Source organism: Oncorhynchus clarkii, chromosome 20 (genome assembly GCF_045791955.1).
Source record: "Oncorhynchus clarkii lewisi isolate Uvic-CL-2024 chromosome 20, UVic_Ocla_1.0, whole genome shotgun sequence".
NCBI lineage: Eukaryota > Metazoa > Chordata > Actinopteri > Salmoniformes > Salmonidae > Oncorhynchus > Oncorhynchus clarkii.
The window spans coordinates 13123451-13137287 of NC_092166.1; the positions used below are offsets into that span (position 1 = coordinate 13123451).

Here is a 13837-nt window from a genome sequence, read left to right on the forward strand (position 1 = left end):
TTGGTAGCGGGCTGCATGTATTATCCTCAAAGCGGGCAAAGAAGGTGTTTAGTTTGTCTGTTATTGATTGTGAGCCCGGTGGAGGACTTAGGAAATGTGATACTTGTTATCCTCAGCCATAGTAAAAATCAGACAGACAAGCTTGCAGAGCTGTCTAATGGGAGTTTGAATCGAAGCATCCTGGGCATTGGAGAGGAGAAACGTCAGAGGCCTACTCATCATTGACATCTTTAATGCATAGATACTGGGGCATGTCAGAATTCCCTATAACATAAGGGTGTATTATACACTAGTGTACTGTGTAACACTGGTGTTACAGTCGAATAGCAGCATAATAGTTGCACTTGTTAATATTTTATCAATTTGCCCGAGGCTTTTTAAATAGTCATGCGAACAACGGTGAAATCCATTATCATTATTTTACATAAACGCGCCATTATGCTACACCCCCCAGTCTAAATGACAACTTCCTTCCTTCGGCGGCAATCCCTCCTCCAATTGATGGATTGACACATGTATCTGCGCGGTGTTAGCTGTTTCTGGAGTTAACATGTTTTGGTGATTGAGAAAGATTCCAGAGTGTAGATGCCTTTCCGAAAATTCACATGGAAGAAATAAAGAGATGATGGCATCAACAGTTGCTTAGCGCCTACTTGCCTGAGCTGCCACGGGTATGGAGTCAGATCGTACCAACCCTTGTCGGAGTTTCTGGTTTCGGACACCGAGTACTCTCCGAAACATTTCGAGGAAATATAAATTGTGTTATTCAAGAGAGAGTGGACATTTACCAAACTCGATTCAAAGTACCCCTTTGCATCGCTGTAATTCATCATGTCTGATCAGAATTACTATTGGACCGTTTTGCCCAGCTACAAAACATGTTTTGTGACTGGGGCCATGATGAAAAGATCAAAAAGGTAACCTGATTTTCTTCTATCAGCCGACTTGTCAAACTATTTTAATCAGCGATCATGCAAGTCTCTCATGGATGAGCCCGTGCAGCCTATTGCATTTAGTATTTTGGTTGTCTGAGTCAAAGCCCAAGACCACAGGGACAACTATTCAGGAAAATTACGTCGCATTTAATCATTGTAAGGCTATGCTTTTTTTGTTTAAGATTTTCTTCAATAACAGCGTACCTTTTCATTCACAACAATGGCACAAATTGGCCTTTGTTTTCATGTTGATGTTCAGTCTGGTTTTGTGTTGTGATTTTTCTACTCTACTACAATGTGTCGGATTACATCCACCCTAGTTTTGTTTCCGATAGAGAAATGTGGCCGTTATTGTTGCCTATGTTTTGACTTACAGAAGCCGCAGCTGTATAGGGAGGGACACAGTGTTGTTCATGCCGAAGGCTCACAACTTGTTCGTTACAGTATAGGCTATAGTCTAGCAAAAGTATATAAGTAAAACTAATTTATTCACATTAATTTTATTATATTAACTTAGAAAAATATGTGAAACGTTTAATATTTATTGGGTCTCTAAAATTCCCCAAAACATTTTTCATCCTTGTGAAATCACAAAGAAAATCTATTTCACTATAGTAGCAGACGTTGGCAAGCCAGTCAATATACACTGAGTATACAAAACATTAGGAACATCTTTCTCAGAGAGTTGCACCATTTGCCCTCAGAACAGCCTCAATTTGTCGGGGCACGGACTCGACAAGGTGTGGAAAGCGTTCCACAGGGATGCTGGCCCATGTTGACTCCAATGCCTTCCTCAGTTGTCAAGTTAGCTGGATGTCCTTTGGGTGGTGGACCACTCTTGATACACACATTGAAGTTCTTTACGCTCTCAAACCAGTACTATGATACTCCTGTTCAAAGGCACTTTAATCTTTTGTTTTACATATTCACCCGCTGAATGGCACACATACACAATCCATGTCTCAAGGCTTAAAAATCCTTATTTTAACCTGTCTCCTTCATCTACACTGATTGAAGTGGATTTAACAGGTGACATCAATAACGAATCATAGCTTTCACCTGGATTTACCTGGTCAGTCTGTCAGTGTTTCCCAAACTCGGTCCTCTGGACCCCAAAGTCCAACCCTAGCACTACGCAGCTCATTCACATCATTAAAGTTTGATAGTTAGTTGTTTATTTGAATCAGCTGTGTAGTGCTAGGGCAAAAACCAAAACGTTCACCCCTTGGGGTCCCGAAAACCGAGTTTGGGAACCAGTTCTGAATGTTTTGTGTACAAGTCTGCCCATAGCCTACCACAGTTGTTTTAGAATCCTGGTGGGTGTGGAAGATCTCATGGTGCATCTGACAGCTAACACCGGCTGTGTTAACCGCCAAGCATTCACCACAATCTCTGTTGGTTCGTAGTACATGTCAGTCTACTATTTGCACTTAGCTTCTTAAAGCATGGTACCGTGCAAGTCCCTGCAAAGTCCCTACAAGCAATACAGCTTGTTGTTTGACTGAGACCGATATTGAAATACTTTCTATTGCCTCAGGGTTTTGCTTATGATTTTGATTTAATCTTGGCAGGTTGTTTTTGCAAATGAAAATTGGTTTGTGAAACAATTGACATGGACAGATCAAAGTTTGATAAATGTATATATGAATTTAAAAAAAAATTATTACAAGGGGATCTTTTGTATTCTCAGTTAAGTTCTGCTATTAAACAAACATCTCTCCAAGTTAATGCCTTTGGTTTGAGGCGCATGAATCTCATCTCCATGCCGACCCAGAAATGTCAGGCTCAGTTGTCGTCTGAGCTTCTCAATTACTTTAGGTCACTGCCAACGAGATGGCATTGATATTACAGTGGCCCTGTGGCAGCGCAACATCAACAATGGGGCTGGGGATCAGTCATCTACGAAACAAACAAACTGAAAATGAGTTCCTTGCATTCTGTAAATCTACCCTCGGTCATGGAGACATGGAGCCGGGTGGGGACACGCCCTGCAAGCACCGTGGCCCTCCAAAAACAGAGACGGTGTTCTTATCAATGGACTGCTAAGCTGACTAATTTGTGTTAAGCAAAGTTGTCCAATTTAACCAAATTAGATGGTAATTGAATGTCTACTGCCTACTGTGTGAGGTAGGTGTACAAGCCAAAAACAAGAGGTCCAAATCGTTTTCCAATACATTTTAATTAGAAATGAATTACTTTTTTCAGTACTTGGTGGTGAAATGTGCATAGTGTATCATACAGGCTAAATAAATCAGAACACCTGCATGTTACAACCAAGCCCCAATATCACAACTCGGTTTACATTCCACTACTCTAATGTATCACACAAAACAATTCTCTCCCTTTTCCACACAGTTGCCGTAACAACAAGAGAAGGAGTCTGGCAGTCGGGACCCCCTCCCCCACGCTCTCCCGACCACTCTCACCTCTCCCCCTCACCACAGGTAGGTGTTGTTGTCAGCCGTCTCTGCACTGCACTCAGCATGCGATAGAGTGCAGACCAATCTGTATGTTGTAAAAACATAGCAGACCAATCAGTACGTGATAAATGTATAGCAGGCCAATCAGCATGTGGCATTAAAGAGACAGCAGACCAATCAGGCCTTTCCAGTGCAAAAAAAACACATAATGCTAAACTGTGTGTTCAGAGTTCTCAGGCAAATTAAAATGAAACAGCTCAAATCGCTCTCTGGTTTCTGTTTTGAAGCTCAAGCTCAAGTTTCCAAAGAAGCTTATATTGCTTTAGCTTTTGTATCATTTTAGGGGAATAACTGATGAAATACATTTCACATGAAAGAAACCTTTTTCTTTTTCTTTTCTTTTTCTTTATTTAAATTTTACCCTTTTTCTCCCCAATTTCATGGTGTCCAATTGTTAGTAGCTACTATCTTGTCTCATCGCTACAACTCCCGTACGGGCTCGGGAGAGACGAAGGTTGAAAGTCATGCGTCCTCCGATACACAAGCCACATTGCTTCTTAACACAGCGCGCCTCCAACCCGGAAGCCAGCCACACCAATTTGTCGGAGGAAACACCGTGCACCTGGCAACCTTGGTTAGCGCGCACTGCGCCCGGCCCGCCACAGGAGTCGCTGGTGCGCGATGAGACAAGGACATCCCTACCGACCAAACCCTCCCTAACCCGGACGACGCTGGGCCAATTGTGCGTCGCCCCATGGACCTCTCGGTCACGGCCGAATACGACAGAGCCTGGGCGCAAACCCAGAGTCTCTGGTGGCACAGCTGGCGCTGCAGTACAGCGCCCTTAACCACTGCGCCACCCGGGAGGCCCAATAAACTGTTTTCATTCATGGTTATTGATTGTGAGCCCAGTGAAGGACTTAGGAAATGTGATTCTTGCTATCCCCAGCAGACGGACACGCTTAACTTCATCATAACAAATCAGGTTGTCCAGACAGTTTAGAAATGTTTAATGCTACGGACGGAATTGAGAGTTATCAAGTGAGCGTGCATTAAGGCCTATCACAAAACCCTGTCCTTTCCAGACTCCTTGGTTGTAAATACGCGTTGAGTTTATTGAATTCAGTTACACCAGAGTTTGATTGCTTTGGATTTAGGGAAGCTTGTCCTTTACTTGTGCATCATCAGCTCTCAAGAATGACAGCAGACTGCAGTTATAACAACATGGCCTATTTCTTCATTAATAAAACATGATCCAGTGATAAAACACCAACAGAGCCTAATTGTTGTGTTTCAGCTGGAAGTAGCCCCCAAGAAAGCCCCCGAAATGTCTCCGCTAGTGCCTCCGCCAACTTCCAGTTTGCACGCAGGTAAGGAAAAGTCCAATCCTCCTTTCAATTATTTCAGTTTAGTAGAAGGAATTCATTTTTTCACTTGGTTGTATTATTGAAGGAGTCCTACTAATAAAAAGCAGGTATGCAATTCATCTCAGAACTGTCAAAGGGCACCTTCACTTTAGCACACAATAGGTAGCCAAAAGATCTAGTTCACAAAAAGGATACCCCCCCCCCCCCCCAGAAATGCATAGAAAAGGGATGGTACTGTAGGTAACCTTCGTTGCTTTTCCATGACAACGGCAATGCATCAAATACCTCTATTAGAAATGAGGACGGTGCTTTAGACTGAAACCAGCCAAATGGCTCTAGGGCTACTCGTGGGACATAGGACTTGGCATTCGTCAGCGCAATTAAAGGGAGAGTCAGTTTGCAGTACGCACACTCATTACTCTGGGCTGCCGTGATGATGTGATACAGACAGCCTTATCCTGAGCCTATCACACGTCACATATACTGTGAGCCAGCCCATATACTGTGAGCCAGTGAGCTACAAGCATCACCTTCAGTGTTAAACAGATGCAACCCAGTCAGGCTTGAGGGCAGTGAGGCAATGCCTTTAATGGTACAGGAGTAAGTGTACCACACCATAAACTATAGAGATAAGTGGGGGGGAATCACATGAAACATTTTGGCCATGCACACGGTTGCATCAGCTTACATGACACAGCTACATTTACTGAGGGTTCGGGGATGCCAAAGTGGACATAGATGCTATGGGTCTGAATATATATGTAAATAAAGTATTGTTTATTTTTAATATGTTTGCTTACATTTCTAAGAACCTGCTTTGCCATTATGGGAATTGTGTGTAGATTGAGGGGGGAAAATAACAACAATTTAATCAATTTTAGAATAAGGCTGTAACGTAACAATATGTGGAAAAAGTCAAGGGGTCTGAATACTTTCTGAATGCACTGTAGATGCTATGGCTGCAGTGTGTAAGGTGTTGTGCTTTAGATAGTTGTTGGTACTCAGGCTGCAGTCCTCATGTGCTGTTATTTGGCCATGTAAACAATCCCATGTGGCGACGTGCTTGAAATACTGACACACAAAGCTGTAATAAGAACTTTGGTATTAAATAATATTACTATTATTCATAATAATATATCTGGGATATGAAGCCGAAGAGACATCCTATATCAGTTGACTAATCCTTGCTCCAATCTTATTAAGTCAGACCTGATTTGTCAGCCATAAGCTGTTTTTTCAGGGCTCTAACTTGACACATGAGGAACATTGTGGCCCCCCCCCAAAAAAATGTATTCAACCTTTATCTAAGCAGCGCGTCATGCTGAGACCACGGTCTCTTTCGCAGACGAGTCCTTCATGAACACGTCAATAAACAACAATTAAATGACACATGCACAGGACCAGTCAAAGGTTTGGACACCTACTCATTCCAGGGTTTTTTTTATTTTTTTACTATTTTCTATTTTCTACAACTATGAAATAACACATATGGAATCATGTAGTAACCCCCAAAAAAGTGTTAAACAAATCAAAATATGTTATTTGAGATTCTTCAAAGTAGCCACCCTTTGCCTTGATGACAGCTTTGCACACTCTTGGAAGATTTACCTAACTCGGCGGAGATTGAATGGGTCCGAGTCTGGTAATTTATATGTCTGAAGGTTAACAATTAAGTAAGGCATGGCGGAAGTTTATGCAAGAGGGCTTTTATAGACAAAAAGAGCTTAATGCATGATCTACGAGACTACAAGAATGACCAGCCTACTTTGTACTTTGATACAAAATGCAATGATGTGTACTGAACCTTTTGCACTATGATAAACTGCATTCAATGGCTTCAATACAGTGGCAGCTGCATTCATATAGACAATGACTGAATTATTTGTTTTCTGCTACAAAAGTGGTTGAGCTGAAGGGTGGTGAAACGTGTGTGTGTGTGTGTGTGTGTGTGTGTGTGTGTGTGTGTGTGTGTGTGTGTGTGTGTGTGTGTGTGTGTGTGTGTGTGTGTGTGTGTGTGAGAAATGACTCATTAAGCATGTACCATTGGCATCATGGCATCTTGTCAGGTGTTCAGCACATTGACGCCAGGTCGTGAGCTTCTGACAGCTTCACTGTGTCAGTGAATGTGTTTGTGTCCTCATTTTTCCTTTCTTCCTTTCTTTCTTTCTTTCTTTCTTTTTTTCTTTCTTTCTTTCTCTCTCTCTCTCTCTCTGGCTCTTCCTCATAATGTGTTAAACCAGCCACCTGGTCCGCACTGAAAGGTAGGAAAACATTTTATCCTTTTTTCCTGTTTTGTCGATTTAAATAACAATGTATACCTCCTTTAATCATGTTAAACAGCCTTTGGTAGTGCTTCATGATTAAATCTTGAGGATATGTATGAAATTTAAAAGCTCATAAGGTGCTTTGTTGTTTCCTGGTTCTTCCAGAGCGGATGGGCGAAGATGGTCTGTTGCCTCCGTCCCCTCGTCCGGCTATGGCACCAACCCCCCCAGCTCTTCAGTGTCAGTAAGTCGTCCCTCTCTTCCTCATTAAATATGTAAGCCCTTCTTCCTCAAAGGCCAACAAGGGAGCGTTTGGCATTGTCGTCAATACTCAATATAACTAACAATGAAATGTTTATTGAGCAACACCATATTGTACGGTAAACCCACAGGAAATGTAGCTGTTTGAGTTCAGTATTTAAGGTTGCTACCAGGAAGTCCAGATAAGACATATCTAGATTTTTTTTCAAATTTATGTGCGATTAACAATATATACAGTACGTTTTGTTGTACAATTTAAAGGTAAAATATACTGCATTTCAAACAGTTAGCAATAATCTAATGAGTTAAGAGCTTGTGAAGTTATACCTGGGCTAAATGTAAACCATCCACAATCATAAGACCCACACATTTTATCAAAATAGTTTAACCTGCGTTTTTGTAATAAACACTGATCTGGCTTTCAAGGCCTTCTATGAAAATGGCCTTTTTGTTACAAATGTAATCAAATGTTATTGGTTGCATACACATATTTAGCAGATGTTATTGCGGATGTAGCAAAATGCCTATGTTCCTAGCTCCAACAGTGCAGTAAAATCTAACACATCTATGAGTAAAATAATGGAATTAAGAAATGTAGAAATATTAGGACGAGCAATGTCTGACCAGAGTGTAAATATATACAGTGGGGCAAAAAAGTATTTAGTCAGCCACCAATTGTGCAAGTTCTCCCACTTAAAAAGATGAGAGGTCTGTAATTTTCATCATAGGTACACTTCAAATTATGACAAACAAAAAGAGAAAAAAAATCACATTGTAGGATTTTTAATGAATTTATTTGCAAATTATGGTGGAAAATAAGTATTTGGTCACCTACAAACAAGCAAGATTTCTGGCTCTCACAGACCTGTAACTTATTTAAGAGGCTCCTCTGTCCTCCACTCGTTACCTGTATTAATGGCACCTGTTTGAACTTGTTATCAGTATAAAAGACACCTGTCCACAACCTCAAACAGTCACACTCCAAACTCCACTGTGGCCAAGACTAAAGAGCTGTCAAAGGACACCAGAAACAAAATTGTAGACCTGCACCAGTCTGGGAAGACTGAATCTGCAATAGGTAAGCAGTTTGGTTTGAAGAAATCAACTGTGGGAGCAATTATTAGGAAATGGAAGACATAAAAGACCACTGATAATCTCCCTCGATCTGGGGCTCCACGCAAGATCTCACCCCGTGGGGTCAAAATGATCACAAGAACGGTGAGCAAAAATCCCAGAACCCCACGGGGGGACCTAGTGAATGACCTGCAGAGAGCTGGGACCAAAGTAACAAAGCCTACCATCAGTAACACACTACGCCGCCAGGGACTCAAAAGCTGCAGTGCCAGATGTGTCCCCCTGCTTAAGCCAGTACATGTCCAGGCCCGTCTGAAGTTTGCTAGAGAGCATTTGGATGATCCAGAAGAAGATTGGGAGAATGTAATATGGTCAGATCAAACCAAAATATAACTTTTTGGTAAAAACTCAATGTGTTTGGAGGACAAAGAATGCTGAGTTGCATCCAAAGAACACCATACCTACTGTGAAGCATGGGGGTGGAAACATCATGCTTTGGGGCTGTTTTTCTGCAAAGGGACCAGGACGACTGATCCATGTAAAGGAAAGAATGAATGGGGCCATGCATCATGAGATTTTGAGTGAAAACCTCCTTCCATCAGCAAGGGCATTGAAGATGAAATGTGGCTGGGTCTTTCAGCATGACAATGATCCCAAACACACCGCCCGGGCAACGAAGGAGTGGCTTCGTAAGAAGCATTTCAAGGTCCTTGAGGGGCCTAGCCAGTCTCCAGATCTCAACCCCATAGAACATCTTTGGAGGGAGTTGAAAGTCCGTGTTGCCCAGCAACAGCCCCAAAACATCACTGCTCTAGAGGAGATCTGCATGGAGGAATGGGCCAAAATACCAGCAACAGTGTGTGGAAACCTTGTGAAGACTTACAGAAATCATTGCCAACAAAGGGTATATAACAAAGTATTGAGAAACTTTTGTTATTAACCAAATACTTATTTTCCACCATAATTTGCAAATAAATTCATTAAAAATCCTACAATGTGATTTTCTGGATTTTTTTCTCATTTTGTCTGTCATAGTTGAAGTGTACCTATGATGACAATTACAGGCCTCTCTCCTATTTTTAAGTGGGAAAACTTGCACAATTGGTGGCTGACTAAATACTTTTTTTGCCCCACTGTAGCCCTTGGTTCACTCCAGACCTGACTGCCCTTGACCAGCACAAAAATAACCTGTGGCGTACTGCATTAGCATCAAATAGCCCCCGTGATATGCAACTTTTCAGGGAAGTTAGGAACCAATATACACAAGCAGTTGGGAAAGCAAAGCCTAGCTTTTTCAAACTGAAATTTGCATCCTGTAGCACAAACTCAAAACAGTTCTGGGACACTGTAGTCCATGGAGAATAAGAGCACCTCCTCACAGCTGCCCACTGCACTGAGGCTGGGAAACACTGTCACCACTGATAAATCCACAATAATTGAGAATTTGAATAAGCATTTTTCTACGGCTGGCCATGCGTTCCACCTGGCTACCCCTACCCCGGTCAACTGCCGTGTACCCCCCACAGCAACTCGCCCAAGCCTCCCCATTTTTCACCCAAATGCAGATAGCTGATATTCTGAAAGAGCTGAAAAATCTGTAGCCCTACAAATCAGCCGGGCTAGACAATCTGGACCCTCTCTTTATAAAATGATCTGCCAAAATTGTTGCAACCCCTATTACTAGCCAACCTCTCTCTCGTATCGTCTGAGATCCCCAAAGATTGGAAAGCTGCCGTGGTCATCCCCCTCTTCGAAGGGGGAGACACTCTAGACCCAAACTGCTACAGACCTATATCTTTCCTACCCTGCCTTTCTAAGGTCTTCGAAAGCCAAGTTAACAAACATATTACCGACCATTTCAAATCCCACCGTGCCTTCTCCGCTATGCATTCTGGCTTCCGAGCTGGTCATGGGTGCACCTCAGCCACGCTCATTTCCAATCCAAAATTAAATCTAGAATCTGCTTCCTATTTCGCAACAAAGCCTCCTTCACTCACGCTGCCAAACATACCCTCATAAAACTGACCAGCCTACCGATCCTTGACTTTGGCGATGTCATTTACAAAATAGCCTCCAACACTCTACTCAACAAATTGGATGCAGTCTATCACAGTCCCATCCGTTTTGTCACCAAAGCCCCATATACTACCCACCACTGCGACCTGTATGCTCTCGTTGGCTGGCCCCCGCTTCATACTCGTGCCAAACCCACTGGCTCCAGGTCATCTACAAGTCTTTATCTCAGCCCACTTGTCACCATTGCAGCACGCACTCCAGCAGGTATATTTCACTGGTCCCTCAAAGCCAATTCCTACTTTGGCCGCCTTCCAGTTCTTTCCTTCCATTTATTTAGTTCCTTTGCACCCCAGTATCTCTACTTGCACATCTATCACTCCTGTGTTTAAATGTTATATCGTAATTATCTCGCCACTATGGCCTATTTTATTTCCTTACCTACCTTATCTTACCTCATTTGCACAGACTGCATATAGCCTTTTTTTGTACTGTATTATTGACTGTATGTTTGTTTTACTCCATGTGTAACTCTGTGTTGTATGTGTCGAACTGCTTTGCTTTATCTTGGCCAGGTCGCAGTTGTCAATGAGAAGTTGTTCTCAACTAGCCTACCTGGTTGAATAAGAAATTACGAGCTAAGTGAAAGTGATAGTTTCAAAAAATATAACAGAATATCGCTAGCTCTCTCTTGCTTCTCTTTCATTTTGAAATAAATTAATTTGTTAACTGTTCAACTCTTGTCTTTCTCTGTCTTCGAGTGAACTACTCACCACATTTTATGCACTCTGGAAGTTCTCATAATTACTATGAGTCTCCTAGGTTTTGTATTGAAGTATATGTACCCAGAGGAGGATGGAAACTAAACTCAGCAAAAAAGGAAATATCCCTTTTTCAGGACCCTGTCTTTCAAAGATAATTCTTAAAAATCCAATAACTTCACAGATCTTCATTGTAAAGGGTTTAAACACTGTTTCCCATGCTTGTTCAATGAACCATAAACCATTAATGAACATGCACCTGTGGAACGGTCGTTAAGACACTAAACACTTACAGATGGTAGGCAATTAAGGTCACAGTTATGAAATCTTAGGACACTAAAGAGCCCTTTCTACGGACTCTGAAATACACCAAAAGAAAGATGCCCAAGGTCCCTGCTCATTTTCGTAAACGTGCCTTAGGCATGCTGCAAACAGGCATGAGGACTGCAGATGTGGCCAGGGCAATTCATTGCAATGCCCGTACTGTGAGATGCCTAAGACAGCGCTACAGGGAGACAGGACCACATGTAACAACACCTACATAGGATCGGTACATCCAAACATCACACCTGCGGAACAGGTACAGGATGGCAACAACAACTGCCCGAGTTGCACCAGGAACGCACAATTCCGCCATCAGTGCTCAGACTGTCCACAATAGGCTGAGAGAGGCTGGACTGAGGGCTTGTAGGCCTGTTGTAAGGCAGGTCCTCAACAGACATCACTGGCAACAACATCGCCTATGGGCACAAACCCACCGTCGCTGGACCAGACAGGACCCTCCAGCATGACAATGCCACCAGCCATACTGCTCGGTCTGTGCGTGATTTCCTGCAAGACAGGAATGTCAGTGTTCTGCCATGGCCAGCAAAGAGCCCGGATCTCAATCCCATTGAGCACGTCTGGGACCTGTTGGATCGGAGGTTGAGGGCTAGGGCCTTTCCCCCCAGAAATGTCCGGGAACTTGCAGGTTCCTTGGTGGAAGAGTGGGGTAACATCTCACAGCAAGAACTGGCAAATCTGTTGCAGTCCATGAGGAGAAGATGTACTGTAGTACTTTTAATGCAGCTGGTGGCCACACCAGATACTGACTGTTACTTTTGATTTTCACCCCCCCCACTTTGTTCAGGGACACATTTTTCAATTTCTGTTAGTCACATGTCTGTGGAACTTGTTCAGTTTATGTCTCAGTTGTTGAATCTTATGTTCATACAAATATTTCCACATGTTAAGTTTGCTGAAAATAAACGCAGTTGACGGTGAGAGGACGTTTCTTTTTTTTGCTGAGTTTAGCTCCTCTGGCTACACCATGGTGCTACCCTACAGAGTGCTGTTGACGTAACTTTAGACCTTCATTGCAAAACAGTGTGTTTTAATTAATTATTTGGCAACGTGAATATATTTAGTATAGTTTCATCTAAAAAGGATCACTTTTTTTCATGTTTCACTATTTTTATTAAATTCCATAAGGATGATGGTCCTCCCCTTCCTCCACTGAGGAGCCTCTGCTGTTCTATGTCTATGGACATAGGGCAGCAGCCTCTAAGATGCAGGGTTGAGTAACCGGGTGGTAGCCGGCTAGTGATGGCTTTTTAACAGATCCATGCATAATGAACCATGCATAATGCACGTTCACTAATAATGACCAACATCTTGTAGCAGGCATTATAGAACATTAACACAGCTAGGTCTCATAAACAATCTGTCACGCACTACTAACCAGCTAATCTTTATATTTAAAGTCTAATAAACTTGGATTTATTTGCTGGTTAACAAGGTAGAACAGTTGAAATTGTTATGAACACACCCTTCTGTCCATCCCCAACGTTATGCATGTTAGCCTGTCCACTTTGTTCAAATCAAGTGGCCTACCTTATGATTTACGCAGTCTCCTCTGAACAGTTGATGTTGAGATGTGTCTGATGCTTGAACTCTGTGAAGCATCTATTTGGTCTGCAATCTGAGGTGCAGTTAAAAAAAAATATATATATAAATATATATATAAATATATATATATATTTATATATATATTTAAATTATTTTTTTTATATATATATTTTTTTTTTGAGGCTGGTAACTCTAATGAACTTATCCTCTGCAGCAGACTCTGGTTCCGTATTGACTGACCTTCATGTCTTAAAGCAGTGGTTCCCAAACTTTTCATAGTCCCGTACCCCTTCAAACATTCAACCGCCAGCTGCGTACCCCCTCTATAGCACCAGGGTCAGCGCACTCTCAATGTTTTTTACCATCATTGTAAGCCTGCCACACACACTATACAATACATTTTATTAAACATAGTTATAGTCGCAACCCGGCTTGTGGGAAGTGACAAAGAGCTCTTATAGGACCAGGGCACTAATAATAATAATAAATCATTTGGATATTTATCTAACCATCTTACATATAAAACCTTATTTGTTCATTGAAAATTGTGAATAACTCACCACAAGTTCGTGAGAAGCGTGTGCTTGAAAGTATGCACATAACTCTGCAATGTTGGGTTGTATTGGAGAGTTTCAGTCTTAAATAATTTTCCACACACAGTCGGTGCCTCTATTTAGTTTTAATGCTAGTGAGGGCCGAGAATCCACTCTCGCATAGATACGTGGTTGCAATGGCCATCAGTGTCTTGACAGCGTGATTTGCCAAGGATACTCTGAGCGCAGTCCAATCCAGAAATTTGGCAGTGGCTTCTGATTTAATTGACATTTTCACAGAACCGCATGTTGCAATTTCAAT

At 42.1% G+C, this 13837-nt stretch overlaps 2 protein-coding genes across 2 annotated transcripts in view; both read left to right on the plus strand.

Moving 5' to 3' along the window:
• The window catches only part of LOC139375941 (microtubule-associated serine/threonine-protein kinase 3-like), a 63828-nt gene that overhangs the window by 10422 nt on the left and 39569 nt on the right, over nucleotides 1-13837 (plus strand). The window contains 3 exon segments of the mRNA XM_071117913.1: nucleotides 3291-3379; nucleotides 4653-4725; nucleotides 7152-7230. Coding sequence (XP_070974014.1) covers nucleotides 3291-3379; nucleotides 4653-4725; nucleotides 7152-7230 — 241 coding nt within the window.
• The window catches only part of LOC139375942 (gamma-interferon-inducible lysosomal thiol reductase-like), a 135046-nt gene that overhangs the window by 5157 nt on the left and 116052 nt on the right, over nucleotides 1-13837 (plus strand). The gene's annotated exons all lie outside the window — the stretch shown is intronic.